This window comes from Botryllus schlosseri, chromosome 15 (genome assembly GCF_051294905.1).
Source record: "Botryllus schlosseri isolate E-star chromosome 15, Bs_hap1, whole genome shotgun sequence".
Taxonomy (NCBI): Eukaryota; Metazoa; Chordata; class Ascidiacea; order Stolidobranchia; family Styelidae; genus Botryllus; species Botryllus schlosseri.
The window spans coordinates 11,610,474-11,631,845 of NC_137250.1; the positions used below are offsets into that span (position 1 = coordinate 11,610,474).

Below are 21,372 nucleotides of genomic sequence, written 5' to 3' on the forward strand. Positions count from 1 at the left end.
CAGGTTTTCGTTCTGTTTTGACTACGCCATTATAGTAGTATATGGTATATTCTATGTCACGTCGCTTTGATAAATTCTGCCATTCATTTAACCGGGAGTTGTCAGTAACGAAACATTTCTTATTTTTCGGAGTACTCAAGCACTTCCACTTCTACTTGAACAAAACTACTTACTTTTCACTTTGGATTTGGAAAAGGAGAAAGCAGCTTTGCGATGAGTTTGCATCACCATTGTGACTTAAATTGTCGTAGTAAGAACCTCATGAAATAGCCCCTGTATCACGGTAACACCGGTATATAACTGTCGAACTATAACTTTAAATAGTTCCTACTGCTACTTGTAGTCTAATTCCGAGTAGAACTTTACGGCGTTATTTGTACTTGAGTAGCAACGGTGACTGCTTTGCATACTTCTGGATTTATCTCATACTCTCGTTGCCGCCATCGCTGTAGGACATCCGCGCGCCGTATCAGCGTATAGACCTGTCTTGCGGGCGGTTTGTGTTGCACGCTCTCTGCTAACTCGGTGAGGGTTTGCGTTCTGCTATACAGATTGCGCGGCATGCCGTACTCGGCGACCGTGGAAGATATCGCGCAGTTTCTCGGCGACCTCAGCTTCGGAATACTCGCCAACGGCATCCACATGGTGCTCAACCAGCAGGTATAACGCGGTGTGACGGGTGAGAGGTGGCCCGGTATCGTAGTTTGAATTCGTCTCGACTTTCCGAACGCGTGCGCGCTTGGTAATGCCGGACTTCCCTGCGATTTCAGGGCCGGCCGTCTGGAGACGCGTTTATTCAGATGACTAGCGTGGAGAGCGCGGCGCTGGCCGCGCTGGACGTTAGCAAAGGCGGCTGTCATAAGAAGCATATGCGAGAGCGGTACGTGGAGGTTTTTCAGTGTTCCGGCGACGAGATGAACGTGGTGCTGATGGGAGGGAGCTTGAACCGGAACGGGGTGCAGCCGCCTCCGGGGATGGGTGAGTTTTGCGGCGAGATAGAGATTCGTTTTAACCATGCTGAGGTGGTCACAGTAATTAAAAAATTGTAAGAGTTACTTGATAGTCCAAAAATATAAATTAATCGATTATTGAGTAGCGGAAGCAGAGATAACGCCGTAAACTCCTACTTCCGAAATCAAGTCGAAGTATCGTCGCCATTTCCAAGGAAGTAAAAAATGTTCTGGGACTGGTTTTGCCTAGAAACTGTTCAGTTGAGTAAATAGTGCGAGTAGTCAAAATCCACGTCGGTATTTAGAAAAATTATAAGTATTTAGCAGTAAAGTAAGTTTAAATGTGGATATTCTAGGCCTAGTTTTGTCTAGAAAACTATAGTTAGTAGAAGTAGCCTAATATCACAACCGCTTGCTCAAGTAGTGCGGGTAAGCAAAGCCGACTTGTATATTGTGAAAAAGTACCAGTACACTTCGTTCCTGATCACGTATGTAGTGGCTGTGGATGTTTAGTGGGATATTCGCGCTCTGTTTTCAACACCTGGCTAACAGTGCTCTGGGCTTGGAAAATGTTACCACCATATAATCGAAACAGTATCGAAGCCCGGCGGGGCGAAAGGCAGTTTTACGTCACAATGGATCCGCAGCGTCATGATTGCCGGGATATCTTGATCCTCAATTTTCTTTGTGGCCAAATCATGAGTGTTGTTATTGCATGTGCCGGTTCATGTTACTCAAGTCGATTTACGCCCGTGACCAATTTGCATTATCCCGTCATACGTCGCGATAATAGGATTGCGATTTGTCGCTTTAATTTACCGTGACATTAATTGCGATGATGCAGCAGTCCGTCGTACCGACCTCTGTAAAACCGATTGTACCGACCGGTTTCAGATGTGGACAAACAATGAAGAATCGGGTCATTCGTCGGATTTTTGCTAGCAGTTATATTGGAATGTATAACGTCACTCAAGTGATAAAAATTCTAAATTTTTTTCACACCAGGCCGGTATTCTTCATATGGCTCCTGAGCTGCTGACTTCTAGCATTCCCCACTTTTGCTCTCCTCCTCGCCACCTCATCCGCGTCAGCGGTGTCTTACAAAAAGCCTAGAGGTGGGCCGTGCTATAAGTCGGCAGTTGTGGATGATAAGAAGAATATCGGCCGGGTGTAAATGACCATAGTAGTCGACAAACACCACGAATACCCCAAAACAAAACCAACTTTCGCTCTCTAGGATTTTTCTGAGACACCCAAACTAGTTGAGAACAACCGGAGTTGTTCCCTGGTATATTCGAGTGGCAGTAAATATAACGTCTTAAATTTCTTCTCGGTTGCTTGTAGAAGTAGCGATTTCGAAGTCAGTAAAAGAGTAAGCATTCTAGGGCTAGTTTTGGAAGCAGTCTAAAATCATAACCACTTGAGTAAGTAATGGAAGTAGCCAAAACCTACTTGGAATACTCCAAAAAGTACTTCGTTACGGTACTTCGTTACTGACCATATGTAGAAACAATATTTTGGATGGGATTCTGTAATCGATCACGTTCGGACTCGATACCGCAACCTTTAAAATCGGCATAATACGAGATAATTCGCGATAATAACCGAGCTGCCTTTCAACTAGTCATTCGCCCCGCGGGTAACGCGTCTGCGCGTCGTTGATTGACGCCGTTCGCCGCGACGTCACCGGTTACCACGACGCGTGAAATATAGTTACGGAACGGACCGTAAGTGTAGATTGCGATCGTAGATGGCCAAAGCAATCATCGCAATGCATCTTCGCGACTACCGCAAAATGACTGATAACTAGGGTTGCGTTTAAAACAAATGTTTAAAACATGTTTTAGTGTTTTTTTAGCCATAACGTCACGAATCTTTACTTGTAACGTCACAGAGGGTTGGCATTGACAATTGAAAATATAGGATAAATATGGCTCCTTTGACGAGAAGGGCTTCCGAGCGCTGTCATAAACAGACCAAAAATATCTCAACAAGGACTACATCGTTATGCAGAATTTTACGGTCAGTGGTCATTATCACTAGAACACCCATTCCGTACCAATGATCTATATCTACTTGCTTGAACCGACGACGATTTCGAGGTTTCCAGCCACTTCATATCGTATACGCCGACTATATTGGGTGCAAATCATCCGTAGGCTCATACAAGCCTACATGTTTTTCGAAAGTATTTACACAATTAGGGCACAATTTATACGTTTATTTTTTAGAAGTCATTTGTTTAAAAAACCGTTTAAAATGTGTTTCAAGCAAAGTGTTTTATAACGCCGTTTGTTTTGAATGGAACCCTAGTGATAGCAGTTGTTGCAATTTCCGAAATTTCAGTCATTTACCGCGGTACGAGTCATTACGCCGTCGTTGCTATTACAATTTCACTCATAAACCTGATAAAAACTTATCCAAACGCCACCAACTATTTTACAAAACCCAATAAAGTAGTTAGTGTTATAAAAATGTGTCAGGTAGGAGCAGAAGTGTCTGGAAACATAACCGCTTGAATAAGCAGACTCCTCCTCACCATCTGATCCGCATAAGTGGTGTCTTGTAAAAGCCTAGAGCGAAACTGAGAACGAAATTGGCGCAGTGTAAAATGACCAATGTAGTCGAAAGAATATGAATATAAAAAAAAGAAAGCAAGCAGTGCAAGTATAAGCGAAACATCCCTGAGTATCCTACCAAAAAGTAGATGCACCTCATTACTGACGACTTCAGATTGCAGCACCGTTGTTGAAAACTTTTATACTTTCAGGTATCGTGGTGCCGGAACAGGCGACCGTACAGCAGAGGCCGCCGGCGGCATCGCCGATACCCGCGGCCGCGTATACCTTTCCTTCCGGCGCGCAGACCGCGCTGATGATCCACCCGTCTCAACTTCCGTTGGAAATTATGTCCTCGCAGCATCAGCTGCTGGCGCCGCTCGGCGGTCGACATTTAATAGCACAGGTATGATTTGAGTTTTGATTCCTATCACAGTGTATATAGCAGAGATGAGCGGATTTGAAATTTCTATGTCCGAATCCAATCCAAATCCGAATCTTCAAATCCAAATCCTAATCCTAATCCATAACTTTTTCATATTCAAGTCCATGTCCAATCCTAATCCGATTCCAACTGGAAATTCAGAAAAAAAAAATTTATGCAATGGAGGGATTCGAAAATTTTCTTTCACAACCAACTATTCACTTAATTCAAGATAATCTAGTAACCATAAGTACATTAATAACTTATCTGAATAAAGTTTGTCGCCATTCGCCACGCGACATTTCAATCTCCCAGAAAATAGATAAATCCAATCCAAATCCTAATCCGTTCTGAAAAAAATGTCTAATCCAAATCCAATCCAAATCCGACAAAATTTCACAAATCCTGTTTTTTCAGAACCTAATCCTAAACCATGCTCATCTCTGGTATATAGGCTACTGTGCCGTGGGGATCGGCGGTTATAATCAATGGTCGTCAGTACTCAAGTACAACTAGAAGTAGGACTTTCCAGTAAGTAAAGGCAAAAGTAAAAAGTTTGCCTGAAAACTGTCAAGTAGAAGTATACTCTAAAATCGCAAACACTGATTAAGTGCTGCGAGTAGGAAAAACGTACTTAGGCAGTAACGTAGCAATCGGTCTATCTCTGATGGTTGTAGCTGTGGAAGTAATGGCTGTGGATACTTACAATTTCTTTAATTAGTCTGAAATCATAATCACTTGAGTATAGGTAAGCGCAAGCAACCTATGCTTGAGCACTTCGAAAAAGTAGGGTACTTCGTTATCGTGACTGATTACATATGGACTTAATACGTTCGACTATTTCAATCTATAATTTATCTCGTATCTATCACAGTTCAACAGTAACTGATTTTTTTCTCAATTCCGGCATGTACATTGAAATGTATTTGAAATAACATATCCTGGTCCCAATCCGTACCTATCGATCATATCTGCTGTGTCGGTATATCGTCTCGCTATGTCAATTAGCGAACGATTATATGGAATACGGCACTTTAGCAACCTGTGTTTTTCCGTGTAAATACATGTCTGCGCACCGGATTTAATATATTGCGCGTCGTTGATTTGCGAGGAAATTACCGGATTTGGCGCTCGCCTTAATTTGATCGGGCCTAAACCGCCCGCGGAAATGGATTTAATCACTCCGCGATCATCTATATTTCAGCCTACCCTGATGCCGTACGCGTATCTGCCGACGCCGCCCGTCTCCCCGTCGGTTTCGGTGTCCGCGAACACTGTGCCGGGTCTGGCCGCGTCTCCGGCGTTAGCACACCATCTCGCGTTGGCGCCCCAAGCGGCGCACCCCTACGGCATTCAACTGCGGATGCAGGGCGTGCCTTACAACGCGGCCGGAGGCGGGGTTACGGACATACTCACGTTACTGAAAGTAAGTGCGAGCGAAAGGCCTCGTAGCAGAGTTTGATAATTAGAAATATTTCAGCTTTTCCCAATTAAAATCAGAGTTGCTAAATTCGAAAATACTTGGAAATGGAATTCGGTTCGGTATTAGAAATAAATAAAACGGAAATAAAGTTCAGTTCCTGTAAAATCAGAGTTAATAGTCATGGTCATGACAATGTAAAATGTTTGTACACCAAGATTGACTCGTTTCGCACTATAGTCGGTTCTGATGTAGCATTTTCAGGAAAACCAGAAATTATATTATAATTAAAATTCAAACATGGGGACATTTCAAAAATTAGCTGAGTATTACATTACCGGTATTTCACTCTGATGAAGCTTAATTAGACGAATAAAATCATGTAGTTGTCCAATGCCTCTGTAGCAGTGGATATCAGGGTTGATTGCAGCTCGCGTGTGGTCGCGACTAGGGCTGGGCACGATGAATGATTCGAGTACTGGAATCTGAATCGGGTATTAATTGTGATAATTCGAGTCGAGTAGTAAAAGACAGAGGTGGTCAAAGTAGTCAAGAAAGCTACTCAAGTAGAAGTAAGTAAGTAGTTTTGAAAACCGTCTTAATTCGTTCGCATGGAGTGTCAAAAGCTGCAAATTGAGCTATAAGCGGGAGGTGCAGAGAGCTTGATTCGTATTGATGCATCCCAGGATGTATCAATTTTCGACAAAATAAGCATTCTTTCGCATCATGGGATGCAAATTATGGTATTGATATGAAAATGCGATACTAACCATTTGTCTACTAAGACTCCGTTTTAGAGAATATCATGGCATGGCGCCATACTCCATATTATAAGGCCCCAAGTTTAGGCGAAGAGCAATACGGAGAAATTGTATCTGATACGGTTTCAACACCTTGCGCGATTAGTATACGTTAATAATAAACATTGTGGATCGTAAAAGTTATATTTAGTGTAGCTTTATTCTCGGAAAATAGAGGCATTACTATGCTTGTTTTTATACTTCAACATGTATGTTCTGCAGACAAAAGAACTGCAAATAATTTGAACTCAAAGTATGATACTCGGAATTGAAAGTGAAATACAAATACCACTTCCAAAAACTGAAAATATATTTCATGTCTCTTGTCGATAAAGCTTCAAAGGTGACTCGCTAAAACAGGTGTAACGTTCAAAAAGTCGGATTTTCCAGATTAGCAGGCCACGTCATGGGCTGCTAGATTACGAAATGATAGGTAATTGCTAGATTGCGAAACGGTAGTTTCAAACGTTATGGTGGGCCAATTTTTACTGTGATGAAACTTTGATATGGGCGACAATGCGGTGTGAGCGCAACACGCAATCCAGAACCTAAATTATATTCACTGATACTTTCGTGAAAACATATTTGTCACTCCTTAACTACTGTGCCCGAAGCGCAACAAAAGTTCTGGGCTTTAATTGCCTTTATTTTAATAAATGTTGGTACATATTTCCGAAGTCATGATCGTCCCGCAACATTGTCACCAAGTGAGGATTAATAGGATTGGTTCACTCCTGTCTCGGTACGGATTTACCGTCAAGTGCTTATACGGGAAGATAACAGGATTCCTCATTCCATTTCAGGCCCAGCAGCCTAGCATCGGCCTGCCCCCGTTAGCCGCGTCCGGCTGTCAGTCCCCGATGTCGGAAGAGAAATCCAACCCCGGCATGGGCGGTAACGGCGGCACGGGTCAAAACGCGGACTGGACTTGCATCGCATGATGGGGGAGTCTGGCTTGTAGCGGACGCCTGATCGGAAATCGTATACAATATCACTGCTCGATAATGGAATACTTTGGTTCGCACTGTTTGAAGATTTGCCCGATCGGGAGTTTGTGTAATAATTCTGATGAAATCGGTCGGGCGCGCGGTCGGCTTGGAGTTGAAATATTTCCAAACATTTCAACGTCATAATACATAATTTATCCTTGAACAATGTTCATTATTAACTCCATAAGCAGTGTTCAACTTTCGTTGGATGAACGTCCTTCCAATGTTAATGAACGTACGAAAACATTTCGTGAACATCCACACTGTGTTCAGTTGTTCACTGCACGGTACGTCCTGTCTCATCATTTTCGACCGCGTTCTCGTAATTCCTTATTTTTGTGTCTGGATTGGATCACACAAGTGTATCTATACCCTACAACCGTTACAGAGTCGACGGTGCGCTTGAGTGATGTCATATAACACGTCGGTTTGCCAATCGATTTCGTGCTCCCAGCACGCGAAACGAGTTTCATCGTGTTTCATCATGCTGCGTTTCAAGATGCGTTGAATATTTCTTTATTGTTGACATTTCTCAGTTATATTGTACATATAGCTTCGATATCGTTTAATTTATTTCAGAATTTGAAGGATAAAGTAAATTATTGTGATTTACTCGAAAGCCAAAAGCGCTGATTGCGTGTAGTCTGCATTATTTCAACTGTAATATAATCGAAGCCTGTGTGGCTGATTTCAATGGTCGTGTGATGTGGTCTTCGCTTGACGCTCTGCTGCGTCCACCGGAATCAACGAACATCCGAAATATCGCGATATCGAGGCAGGATGTCTATAGAGGTGGCGGGGTACGGTATATCTTACAAAAAAATCATGGCAGCTCTTGTTTTTCTCGACATATCTGATTGGTCCTTTGCACCACACCGATATTCATTGTTATGGATCCCGAGCTGACGACTTTGCAGCACGTCCCACTACCGTTCTAGACCAGTGCTCTTTAACCGGTATGTAGGCTACGGCGCACCCTATGGTGCTCGAAATTGTGCAATGTGCATGGGGCGTACCAGTACGGAAGGGTAGGCTATACACGTGTGCATGAGAATCATCATGCTATAAGTGACGCATGTGAATGTGTTGAATGTTTTATTTTTTAAATAGGCATCACCTTTTATAGCTCGGGGATACTGACCTTTGTAATTTTTGGAGGATATAAAAACATCAAGTAATGACGAGTCCAATTTCTGCGGAGGCGGGTGACAATCAGAGATGGTCAAAGTAGTCACCGTCGCTACTCAAGGAGAAGTAGAAGTAACGGCGGAATTTCTACTCAAGTAGAAGTAGGAGTTGTGGTTCATAAGTAAGTAAGTATAGGTAATCTACGCTTATTTCTGCCTACAAAACTGAAAACTGTAAAGTAGAAGTAGTCTAAAATCACGACCACTTAAAAAGTAGTGCGAGTAGGCAAAATCTACTTCAAGTCCTTCAAAAAGTAGAAGTACTTCGTTACTGAGCACCTCTGGTGACAATAACCTTTTTAGTTAGCAGCTCACGTCCGCTGTAGCCTGTAGTGGCCGCGCACTGAAAAGGGTGCATGAGATCGCCACACGTTTAAGTTTGCACCGCGCCACTTACACGGATCGGCTGGCAATGTCCAGTCTATGAACCTCAGCACTTGAAAAGGGATTCTGGAGTCGACATCGACATTATATGGGAGAGGTAGCCAATATGCAACAGCATGTGGCTGATTCACACCCTGGCGTGAACGCATGCTCGAAAATCGGTAAAGTTTTAAGGTGAGCTAAAATGTGTGGATAATGCTATATGCACGAGTGCCAGGATCGCGCTACGGAATTGGCGGGTAATTCTCTTCATCAATATTGCAGATGGAGCGTCCAAACTTTCGGAGAGGCCATGATGTCGTTGAATTCGCCAGTATAACGTAGTCGCTCTCCGCGCACAGAACCGGTATATCTTGAGCTCTCTGAAGGCGTCGCTTCCTAGCCAAATTCTGGAACTGTGCACTGTGCAGCCACACACACATACCATATACTCTCGCTGAGTAAAAGGGATTTCTTGCGACGCAATGGGTTTTGACGTAGAGCTGTTGTGACGCCATCAATTTTCCGGGAGCCGGAATGTGGCGCATTCGCACAGTTCGCATGGCGTTAAAGTTTCTGGATAGATTTAGTTTCCGTTTGCGCCGTCAGCATTGTAAGTTGAGAAGGCTGCGTGTCTACGCCGACCCTAGTCTCCAATGTTGCGCTGATGACGCTTTGATCTGTTAATCGAACAGTGTGTTGATCAGTTAGTGCGAGTAACCTGAGTGGGAGTTGTGTTGACCAAATCATGTTCTAAAGAGCAAGTGCATCAGCGAAGAATATTTACTAAAATAGTGGTCGCTTGAGTTCGCTACTGAGTAATCACCGCCGAGACGATAGTGTCAGAGATGAGCATGGATTAGGATTAGGTTTTGAAAAAACAGGATTTGTGAAATTTTGTCGGATTTGGATTGGATTTGGATTAGACATTTTTTTCAGAACGGATTAGGATTTGGATTGGATTTACCTATTTTCTGGGAGATTGAAATGTCGTGTGGCGAATGGCGACAAACTTTATTCAGATCAGTTATTAATGTGCTTATGATTACTAAGTTATCTTGAATCAAGTGAATCGTTGGCTGTGAAAGAAAATTTTCGAATCCCTCCATTGCACAAATTAGTATTTTTTCTGAATTTCCAGTTGGAATCGGATTAGGATTGGACATGGACTTGAATATGAAAAAGATATGGATTAGGATTTGGATTTGGATTTGAAGGTTCGGATTTGGATTGGATTAGGACATTGAAATTTCAAATCCGCTCATCTCTGGATAGTGTCCTATACGGTGTGGACACAAGCAAATCTCACGGCTCAGTGAAATTGGTCTGCGTCACATTTTCTATTTGGCTAATTGCAATTTGACGGTAATTTTTTTACTGGCTTGCCGAGCATTAAATTTGGTAAAACGGGTATTAATCGAAAGCTGACGCTGTACAGATTACGAAAATATTAATTTTATTCCGCTTATGGCCCTGGAACCCCCGCAATCAGCCTCAAATTTGTCATTGTTGCGGAGATTGACATTGTGACGCAACAATCCTGTCTGACGAAACGAAAGAGTAGCTCAAGAGCAAAGGAGTGGCTGCGCGGCGAGAGTGCTCAGCTTGCGTCGCAGGATCGCAGCAATGAGCTTGTGTTTTGAAGTGCAATCGCGCCGCAGAGATACGTTGTGCTGATGATCTTTTCTATAAGCGCTTCGGTAGAAGCGATCACCATTGCGTGCAATATCGGCGTACTGGTAATGATCACTAAATTAAAACAAACGGCGTACGAGTTCCCTGGACTCACTCGCAGAGGCATAACGGCCACAACCCAATCGGTCAATTGGGGGCGGGTTTCTTAATCAAGTTTGAACTCCACAACTGTTACGCCAGACTCCGAGCAGAGTATTATACCTATATCGGAGCAGCACTGATTGTACGCAAGTAGAAATGAAAGGTAATATGACGATGGTGCGTCCGAGACTTTTTGCCAGTAGATCACAGAATAAGCCTTCAAAATAACACTCGTAGTGATCACAGAGGCAACATTGCCGAGAAATTACAATGGGAAGTCATAAATATGTACACTTGAATTGAGGTATAAGTTTAGGCCGGTATTTTGATACGAATCACCTCTCTCTTGTCTTACGTGAATGGTGGTGGGCTGGTGGTCGACTCACCTAGTCCATAGCGATCGTTCGGCCAGTAGCATGACCATTTTGATTGAGTTCTCCAAAGCCGCAGTTTCTCACTCCAAGCTCTCCTGATTTCGTTGTTACAGAAGCAGTATATTGTAGACACAGTGAAGCCCTACAAGAATTGCATGAGAAGGAGAATATGTGTGATGTGTATATCAGGAATTTCTAACATTCGGCCCGCCAAACCATTACATCCAGCCCGCGAGGCCATTCTGAGCTAATTGAAGAATTATTGTGTAATCCAGCATATTTCTAACAGTAGTTGAGATTATTAGTAATAAATTCTTCGACGTAAATATTAAATAATCCCTCAAGACAGTAATGTCGAACATGTTCATAGGCCACATTATAACTAGATGTCAGCAGTGTTGAGTTCTAACCCAAGTAACAACTATACCAACAAGTCGGTGACATTGACATTACATTCTGAGAAAGCAACAAATTGCAAACTAAATTCTGAGTTTTCTGGAAAATAAACCAAATAATAGTATTCGCAGAGGCAGAAATGACAATGCGAAACCGTTAAAAAATACATGGAGCTGCACGAAGAATAAAATTCAAATATATTTGGTTGTAGCCTATACGTCTCTTTACCTTAACCCAAAAGGCCCAGTGAAACACGAACGGTGAATTGGTCAGTTGATGTAAAAAGAATGAACAAATTTCTAACACCCGCTTCTACAACCTCTATAGTATTCCTCACCGCGAATAAATAGTGCCTGCGATGCATCATGATTAATACAGAGGGAGTATAGAACTATTTAAAGTTATATCGTCGTTAGAGCAACTGTTTTGGTGGTTCATATCTGTATTCAATCGGCCAATCGTCCAATTTTTTCCAATTCCATTATTTGCGAATAACTGTGTTGCTCGAATATAGCCCACGCGACGAGTGGTATAATATAAAATACTATATTTTGTATAGCGGTAATATTAATGTAATTCCAGTGAGAATCAAGGGTATGGAATTGGAAGTAAAACAACTTTGGAATCATTTGACTATTCCGGCCCGCGATCGATCAAAACTTTTGAATCCAGCCCGCGACCCAACTTGAGTTTGACACCACTGGTGTACATATTCTGTACAATTTGTACATCGATGGATAGATATTTCGGTGGTGAGCGTGTGGTATCTCTAATTTCATGTAATGTAACTACTAATTAGACCACAAGTCCTCATGCCTGTACCTGAAACGATTGGGCAGCAGCATTGAAGTACCAGAAGGCAAGTGTGGCCCCCTTCGACTCAGTAACAGGATATTGAAGGTAGATCATATACGTGACCCCAAGAAGAGGAAATAATAATAAGGCTGCTTTCAGTGCTTTGGCGTACTGAGCCGGTTCGCCGCGTACTCTTCCATGGTGCGCTCTTTGAGCGGGTTTCACTTTCGTAAAGATTATGTAGACGACGTTGCACAGTATGCCAAGGTTGAGCTGAGAATCATGAAGGTCGGTAAGTTTCCGATGAGAAAGAAGTCCACTGGTATAAATCGTTGGAGTTCTATTCAAACTTAAAACGTATCGAAGGGTTAGTTTGTATACTCTTGCGGAGGCGAGAAATGATATTACTCATGCCATTATGGTTGCATTTAAAACAAAGGGTGTTTTAAAACACTTTGTTTAAACATGTTTTTAACGGTGTTTTGAGAATATGTAATTTGCTTTAATGCTTAATGCCATAATTGTATGGATACTTTCGAAAAAACATGTAGCATGAGCCTGCGGACGATTTGCATCCGATACAGTCGACGTATACGATATGAAATAGTTAGATCCCTCGGAATCGTCGTCGCTTCAGCAGTTTTAGCAGGTAGATTATACATAGATCATTGGCACGGAATGGATGTTCTGATGATGATAGACCGCCGATAGTAAAAATGCTGCATACTGATGTAGTCCTGGCTAAAGACATGTTCGGTCCGTTTATGACAAGGGTCTGAAGCCTATTTTGTCAAGGGAGCCTGCCTATATTTTCAATTGTCAATGTCAATCGACGGTTTGTTTGTTTGTGGTATTCATGGTGGTTGTCGACTACTATGGTCATTGATCATTTACACCAGGCCGATATTCTTCATTCATATATATAGTAACTGCAGACTTGTAGCACGGCCCACTTCTAGGCTTTTTATAAGAGACTGCTTGCACGAATGAGACGGCGAGGAGGATCCTAGATAAACCTCCAACACCTAGGTATGAATCCTGGAGTCGACCTCGGTCGGACTCGATCCCACAACCCATTGATTGGTGTTGCAGCCGTGGATTATACCACTACTTTATCTCGCAATCGACGGTAAAAACAAGTTGTAAACAAGGACCATGTTTAAAACATGCTTGTTTTAAATTGAATTTTGTTTTAAATGCAACCCTCCATGTAATGCCGTGGTCTTATCTTTACGAGATACTTTCTCATACTTGATTGCGCGACGCGATGAAGGAGTAATAATATCTTACCACCGTTACCATTTTTAGAGACAATAGAGATCAAATGTGCTCATATAAAAAGCCAAATCTCTGAGCATATATTTTGTATACTTACGACAAGGACGATCATGATCGGCACTTGTAAAATATAATCAATTCCTTTATCGGTATCCTCCTTCGGGTGCCAAGCGTTTTGATTTTCGACCGTTGAAGAACGTTTGCAGATGGCCCACACTACAGTCAGAAACGCCGGTATACCTGTCGTACAAATATTTAGCAGCGAAGTGAAATACACTTCAAACCTGCAAATACCGACCCCATCCTATTGCGACGTAGATTATCGGTCTGACTCTCTCGGTTCTATAAACGGATACAACGAGCAAATGCAAGTGCAGCCCCTCTACAAACATCCAAAAGTATGTGGAGGTCATGAAGTACTGGAAGAAGGTTACCAGGACCCGACACGACGCCTGTAAAAGTAGGTTAGGTACATCCGAAGTCCGTGACAGCAATCCGTTGCCTTACCGAGTTCTCCAGTCTGCATTCCAGCGTTAAGATTTCAACAGAATCGACTAGGAACTTGGTAGATATAAGCAAAATGTATGAGCCGACAAGATTCCAATGGATTATTATCCTCCAATCTCTTATGGTCCTTTTGGTGGAAATTGAATACGTTATGTCGATGCAATTTGTTAGTGAGTCGACGTAGTGGCTTAGCCATGATACTAGTTAGGGTTGTATTTAAAACAAACGGTGTTTTCAACAGTGTTTTAAACCAATGCCTTTTGAATTTTTTTTTCAAACGTTGTCTAATATTGCCATAATTGTGTAAATACGTCCGAAAAAACATGTAGTATGAGGCTACCGACGATTTGCACCCAAAATAGTCGACGTATAATACGCTGGAACCCTCGAAATCGTCGTCGGTTCTACAGTTTTATCATTTGTATGAAATAAGTGCCGACCGTAAAATGCTGCATAGCGATGTTGTCCTGGTTAAAGATATTTTGGTCTGTTTATGACAGTGATTGGAAGCCCCTTTCGTTGAAGGAGCCATATTTACCTTACATTTTCAATTGTCAATGTCTATCCATTGTGACGCCGCAATTAAATATTCGTGACGTCATTGCTAAAAAACATGTTTTAAACAAGGGCCTTGTTTGAAGCATGTTTGTTTTAAATTGATTTTTCTTTTAAATGCAACCCTAGTACTAGTAGCTTATGATATTGACTACCGGCCTCTATACTAACTGTCTTCCTCCAGTGATCTGCAAACAGGTGCCTATTAATACACACTCTTAGAAATATTCGTAGATTTACCCTAATTATACCTGTAAATTTCTTCCGTCAGTTAAATTAACGGTAAATGCCCGTTGAATTAGTATACGGGCAGGTCAAACTGAATTTTACTAGAATACGGGGAAAGCGTTCTCAAATTTACTGGTCTCAGGATTGTAAAACTGCTGCACTGGACCAGACCAGACCATCAGTATGAAGATATTACAGCTGTTTTCTGTTACCTTTGGTGACGGGAATTTTCCGTAAAATTATTTTACTGGTCTCAGGAACGTAAAACTGCTGCACTGGACCAGACCAGTAATCTGGTATTACAGCTGTTTCCTGTTATTTTTATTTACGGGAATTTCCCGTGAAACTATTTACGGTCGGTGTTTTTAAAATTCAAATACGGGAAAACATTTTTCAAATTTACTGGTCTCAGAAACGTAAAACTGCTGCACTGGACCAGACCAGTAATTTGGTATTACATCCGTTTTCTGGTGCATCAGGTGACGGGAATTTTTCATGAAAAATTTAACAGTCAGTCTTTGTAAAATTAGATTACGGTCAATAATATTTACGGGATTATTTTTCAAATTTACCGGTCTCAGAGCCGTAGAACTGCTGCCAGGACCAGACCAGTAATTTGATATAGAATATTTTTAACAGTGCAGACAATTCACGTTATATGAATACGAACTATAGAACGGAGATCCCAATCTCGTACGTTCGCTAGGGAGCTGCGATATAAATGCAGAGTAAGAGTTAACGCGTAGCGTGAAATATTTTAGCGTGAAGATGACATGATAAAATATATTTTCGACTTACTTGAGCAGCCAAAAGAGTAAGAACGATATTGTGGCCGACGCCAAGGACAAACTGTTTCCGATGTCATTAATCAGATGGAGAACGCGAAGGTGTCTACTGCACTCGTCCCACTAAAATATGTGAGTATGGAAATTTAGGTCTAATGAAAAAGGTGTAGTGAAAAGTGGAATTCAGTTAGTAGGAGATAATAGCGGTCCTAAATCTATCCGACATTGCATCGCGCTGCTGCTAAGTATGCATTGCACACGTTTACGATTGACGTTTGTTTATCACCATGTTGCGTTTTCGCTACAGGGATAGAACATAGGAACATTATTACACCAGTCGTCCAGGCTACAGTAGTTAGGTGCGTAGTCACTCTAGTCACCAATAGAAACAAGTCTGTTACATCGACACCAAATTTCACACATGCAGTTCAGAGTTTTCAGAAAAAGTGCACCGAACGTTAGTAATTCCGAGTTGACGTCCAGTGCATACTAAACCGTTGTATGCAAATTGCACTTATATATTACTTTTGACCCCCGGCTATTTGGCCCGGTCTCTTGACTCAATTCTATCCATCAAATTGTACACTCTCAAAGTATGTCAGTTGGTGCAGTGAAAAAGATACTTCACGTATTCCACTTTTGATGTGGTGAGTTGGTTCAGTGTGACCGTATACAATACCTGTCTTATGTCGTGCTTCAAAATCGTATCCGTGGATACCCGAATGGTGTTTTACTAATATTGAACCACATTACAACACTTTTCAGCAACTAAAGCAGTGGTTCTCAAACTTTTTTAGTCACGCCCCTTTATGACAGTGAACAATTTTGCGCTCCCCTTATCGTGATACCACAAAATATTAAAGAGAGCAATGAGAATGCTAGCAATCCCAACGGATAGTTTGATGGCATGGAAGGTTATGGCTGATTATGAGAGAATTCTGAAATATATAATTCGGACAATACACAGATAAATAACCATGAGATGGAGGCAAATCGCGCGGAGCGCAATAAAAATTCAGTTGCTTGCGGTGGTTTCGCGCCCTCTTCAGATGCTTTCACGCCTCCCAAGGGAGCGCGCCCCTCAGTTTGATAACCACTGGAAAGACTCGCTATTGGAGTTAACTGGTATTTGCAGTAAATCTCTCTCCTCGCAAAGTTTTATCATATGGGAAAGCTCCAAATCGTTTTATATAAGCGTCTGCACGTCAAGAAAATACGCCCATTCATATCGGCTAATACTTCCTCCTTGGACTGCTATTATCGTCACCGAAGCCGTATCAGACTATCAGTTAGTGAGGGATAGTAATGTTGGAGACAGGAGAATAGCTTATTCTGAACAACGACAACAATATTTTATACTGGGAATTCAATTTTAGCATTTCAAAATGCTGCCTTACAAAGCGTTCTTCCCAAATATCAAATCAGGTGGCGGGCCGCAAAATAGGACCTATGACTTATAACATCGTAACCGCAGCGAGCTAGAGTCATTGTTTTGGTGATTTGTAACTATTCAATCGGCCAATCATTGTATTTGCATACACATGATCCGTAATATTACATCTATATTCGTAGAGTCTTGACTTGATAATGAAGCATCCCACTCAAAAACAGATATTATTTGACCGGTGTGGTCACTCTGGCCAGCATGCTTTAACGCGAGTACATCGTGTTACGATGTGTTCAATCGAAAATACCTGATCACTCAACGTTTGCGGTGTCAAATCATCCTCATCAATCGGATATAGGCCTGTGCAGGGCATCTGAAACAAATTATGATTAACAGCAAAAGCACCAATTTTCAGGTATATGGCGTAAGTGTTCAGGTACTTTTCTTACCAACACTTTGTAACTATAATTCATACGAGTTTTCTTGGTTATTTGAAATGTTGTATGGAGAATTGGGATTGAATGTTATGACATGCTGCAAAAATATAGGCTTATGACCTCTCGGCGTAACTTTGATCCCGGTAAACAGGCTTTCGTCGAATTACAAATGACGATATATCATATCCATCAGTTGGCCATAGACTATATGTGTGTGATCGTACTACCCTCCTTTATCACATTACATAACCTACAGTACGAATGTAAAACATCTGACTACACGTTGCTTACCAAGTATTATAACGGTATACTGCCCGCAAATTCGACTCGACCGCTAATGCTCGACTCGGCGTCGGGATTCGAATCAGTCAATGCACAACACATATATATCCGTCTATAACTTTGTAATCTGTAATCTATACTCCACACAATTTATGCAGTCGTCAATTAGCAATGTTCATCGAATCATATTCAAGTTCAAAATACATACTGAATCTAGCACAGGTTGGCAACCTCTTGCGTCTATATGCTTCTTCCATGTTCCGTTTACTTGGCATAGTCTAATTATTTTACCTGCAATATAGGCCCATGCTGTCAAATGAAGTGATCAAGAAATCATCAAATACCACTGACCGCCGGCTTTATATTTCACTCCGAAGAACTCTTCAGGACAGCTTACGATAGCTGACTCACCGGCTTTCGTTTGGGGGTAACAGCTGTTTGTCGCTTTCTCAAATGTCGGTGCGCATACGTTTTCTGGAAGAATATTTTAACGAATCTATTGGAAGTATAGGCTGTAAGGATGTTCAACTGTTCAACCTTTTTTGCTATTCACGGATGGGAGTATCTACGACGTAGCAGTAGTTGTCAACCGGTGTGCCGCGGTGCATGCGGTGCCGATTGCTCTACATAGGGGTGTCGCGTAAATGTAAGGTCAATATGTTTTAAACCGTTATTGCCTTCGTCGAAAGTAATGACGCTTTTTAGTCATCATCTTCTCAAATCATGCACGCAAGGTACCCGTAGCGCCAGGACCGTGAATGCCGCAGTTGGGAAGGGGCGGAAATTATTTCGTAAACGACAAGAAATTGAATTTTTGGGCAGAATTATTCAACCTATAATTTTCTTTGAACTTCGCGCGATTTAGAATTACTTTTTAAAAAATTTATTATGGATACCAATCGCTGCCAAAAATAAGCATAATTTACAGAAATTAGTTCAACTGTATGCGCATGCGCAATTGTGATAGAACGATATATTCCTAGAATCGCTTAATATCGACGAAATGCTTCAGTATTGAGTGCGAATATAATGCATCGGCAGTTCAACGTATGTGTGGTCTTGTTCGTGTGGATTGAACATGGCTTACGGCCATAACTTATCGAACCCATCAGCTCTACCGATAAATATGGTCAGTGGTCACGCGAGACGAGAGAGGATAAAAATATATATTAATGCATACAAGTCCCAATATTATTGACCGAAACGTGCATTGACTTTAAAAATTCTTCGCGCTCCTCTGAGATTCGCCCCCAGAATTGTGTTGAACATACTCTGGACTCAAGACCGAAATTTTGGGTGCCTTCGTAGTGCTAGGATGCCGCGAACTTTTGTTACCTTTCCAAGGGTACCGCGAAGTGTAAAAGGTTGAGAACCACCGTCGTGAGGCCTCGTAGATATATGCGACCGTACCTTAATGCTTAACGGGGCAGTTCATGAGTTCGACATTGTCTTTAGCTTAAAGATGTCGAGTTTGACTTCGGGGCTGACGACTCTAACAGCCACTTGACGATCAGATCGGAAAGGCTCGTGAATGTTATAAGTAGAACGATTTTTTTACCTAAAGACGAAAGATTTTTACCTAAAAAATCAAAATTTTGACATTTTTTTACCTAAAAAAAAATCAAAATTTTGACATTTTTTTACCTAAAAAATCCTGATTTTGATTAAATTTGATATAACGTATGCGAATTAGGTGTTTTCCTCATAATATTAGAATTGTTCTACCCATCTTCATTTCTTGTTGGAACTGTCTGTCCTTACGAAGTAGTTTGGCCTGAAAAAAAACTTTTTTGCCTCAAAGTTTGACAAATTTTTCCATGAAAAAAACTTTATTTGAACGAAATCTGGCCCGTTGATGAATTCTATTAGTTACATTACGCATTATGGTAGAAATATTAGAATTTTTTGTGGTACAACGAAAGATACTTTTCTACTTTCTCGGGTAGAAAGTATCTGTCCTTACTAAATATCTTGCCAGGAATGGAGAAAGAACGTTCAACAGCAGCAGTTGATGGCTGGCAGCATTGAAGTTGTGCGTACACTGCTTGCGACGAACCGTGTTTCTTCATTCTGGCAATGGTATCTACATCACAATTTTCCATCATGCGCTTCTTGATATAAGAACCACGCAATGCCCACGCAGTGTTGTTTCAGTTGGGATATTGCGGTGCGTTCACGTTGAGTAGCCTATAACCATAGTGTCCTGCATCGAGACTGAACGGCTCACTGCATTTGGGTTACATCATACTTTCCATTAGACTAAAGGTAGGGTTACCATACGTCCTCTTTTAAGAGGATTTGTCCTCTTTTTTGATTTTTAGAAAGTGTCCTCGGAGGACGCCCTTTTGTCCTCTTTTTTGAGATTCTGTCCTCTTTTTTGAGAATTTTGGTCATATTTATAACAAAATTCGACTGGTATGCCGTCAGTTAGCACCGAAGCTTGTATTTCGGGAGCTGAGTGGAATGTTGACCTTTTTTTAGTCAACCACCCGACAACGTGAAGGAAAAATGGCACTGAGCGAGTAAGTTGACCTTTTTTTTTAGTCAACCGACCACAAAGTGGGAAAATTTACCATTTTTTGAGAATTCTTCTCCGGTTTTGCAAGTCTGAAAATTCTGAAAAAGTGTCCTCTTTGTAGATTTCCAAAATATGGTAACCCTACCAAAGGCAACTTTACGGCCGAGCGCCAAATTGAATAAAACGGGTATCAATGGACAGTTGCTGCTATACTGATTACGAAAATTCTGTCTGGCAAAACGAGAGTGAAGCTGAGAAGAAAGAGCAGACAGTTCCGTTGCGTCACAAGGACAAAACTCAATAACAATGGAAATTTCTAGTCTGATTTCGGGGGGGGGGGGCGGGGGGTTCCAAGACAATGAACCGAATCATATTTATATTTTCGTAATCGGTAAAGCAGCACCTTTCCATTGATACCCGTTTTATTGAATTTGGCGCTCGGCAAGCCGGTCAAGAATGGCCGTAAAGTTTCTTTTGGTCAAATGGAAAGTATGACGTAACCCAAATGCACCGAGCCGTTCACTCTCGTTGTGTCCACACCATATAGCAGTGGTCGGGAACCTATGGCTCGCGAGCCATATATGGCTCTTTTAAGTATACGATATGGCTCTTTCCCAAATATTTATTTTTGTATTGAATTGATCAATATTGCTGCGATTTGTGAGTAAATATTCTTCACGGCCAGAATAATTATTCTCTTGGCAGTATTAATATGTCTTTGAGAGGCAAAGACAATGCCTTATTACGGGTTAGGGCTCGTGCCCCCTTTTAAAAATCCTCAAATTTAAGTTACAGTCGCGACGGCGACCAATTTCTCTTGCGAATTCTCGTGGCAGTATGAACACGCCTTTGAGAGGTAAAGACAATGCCGTCTGCAGGTTTAGGGGCTCGGACCCGCTAATCAAAATCCCCAAATTTAAGTTAATGTCGCGCCGGCGACCAATATCACTCGCGAATTAGATGTACTCTACTCGAAATCTTGGATTGCGCGATACGTAAATTTATCAAAGAGAATAGCAGACATGGCGACGCCCAGTTGACAACGCAGTTGTCTTCGTGATGTGCGGCGCGAAATGAACTGCCGTGGACGTGACATTCAAACATACAAACTCGGATTACAAACAACGCCCTAACTATCGACGTTCTTGATTGGTAAGTAGCTCTGTAGTACAGGCGATAAAATGCAGACGTGTAGCGCAACGATATATAGTTACCCCCGAATACTTTGAGAATTGTGAAGTCGATCACTATTTAGATTTTCGGAATCAGTGCGACAGTTACATTCGATCAATATCAGTTTTAATAACTTCCAAGCTATTTACGATGAATTGCGTTATCAATTGTGACGCTTGACCCGTCTGTG

The 21,372-nt window shown here is 41.7% G+C and overlaps 2 protein-coding genes across 3 annotated transcripts in view; one reads left to right on the top strand and one right to left on the bottom strand.

Moving 5' to 3' along the window:
- The window catches only part of LOC145457184 (epithelial splicing regulatory protein 1-like), a 22,430-nt gene extending 14,595 nt beyond the window's left edge, over positions 1-7,835 (top strand). Inside the window, exons 13-17 of the mRNA XM_080335358.1 lie at positions 552-660; positions 771-978; positions 3,721-3,914; positions 5,137-5,358; positions 6,956-7,835. Of these exons, the coding sequence (XP_080191484.1) occupies positions 552-660; positions 771-978; positions 3,721-3,914; positions 5,137-5,358; positions 6,956-7,093 (871 nt within the window). The 3' untranslated portion in view covers positions 7,094-7,835. The remainder of the gene's footprint in view (positions 1-551; positions 661-770; positions 979-3,720; positions 3,915-5,136; positions 5,359-6,955) is intronic.
- Positions 6,445-21,372, bottom strand: part of LOC145457185 (corticotropin-releasing factor receptor 2-like) — a 22,729-nt gene continuing 7,801 nt past the window's right edge. Inside the window, exons 6-15 of one of the 2 annotated variants that reach the window (XM_080335359.1) lie at positions 17,843-17,965; positions 17,700-17,782; positions 17,080-17,145; positions 15,399-15,508; positions 13,818-13,944; positions 13,609-13,762; positions 13,408-13,550; positions 12,060-12,305; positions 10,854-10,983; positions 6,445-9,371 (exon numbers count right to left, since the gene is read on the bottom strand). In XM_080335359.1, coding sequence (XP_080191485.1) covers positions 9,259-9,371; positions 10,854-10,983; positions 12,060-12,305; positions 13,408-13,550; positions 13,609-13,762; positions 13,818-13,944; positions 15,399-15,508; positions 17,080-17,145; positions 17,700-17,782; positions 17,843-17,965 — 1,295 coding nt within the window. In that variant the 3' untranslated portion in view covers positions 6,445-9,258. The remainder of the gene's footprint in view (positions 9,372-10,853; positions 10,984-12,059; positions 12,306-13,407; positions 13,551-13,608; positions 13,763-13,817; positions 13,945-15,398; positions 15,509-17,079; positions 17,146-17,699; positions 17,783-17,842; positions 17,966-21,372) is intronic. The other variant, XM_080335360.1, reaches the window with a different exon arrangement.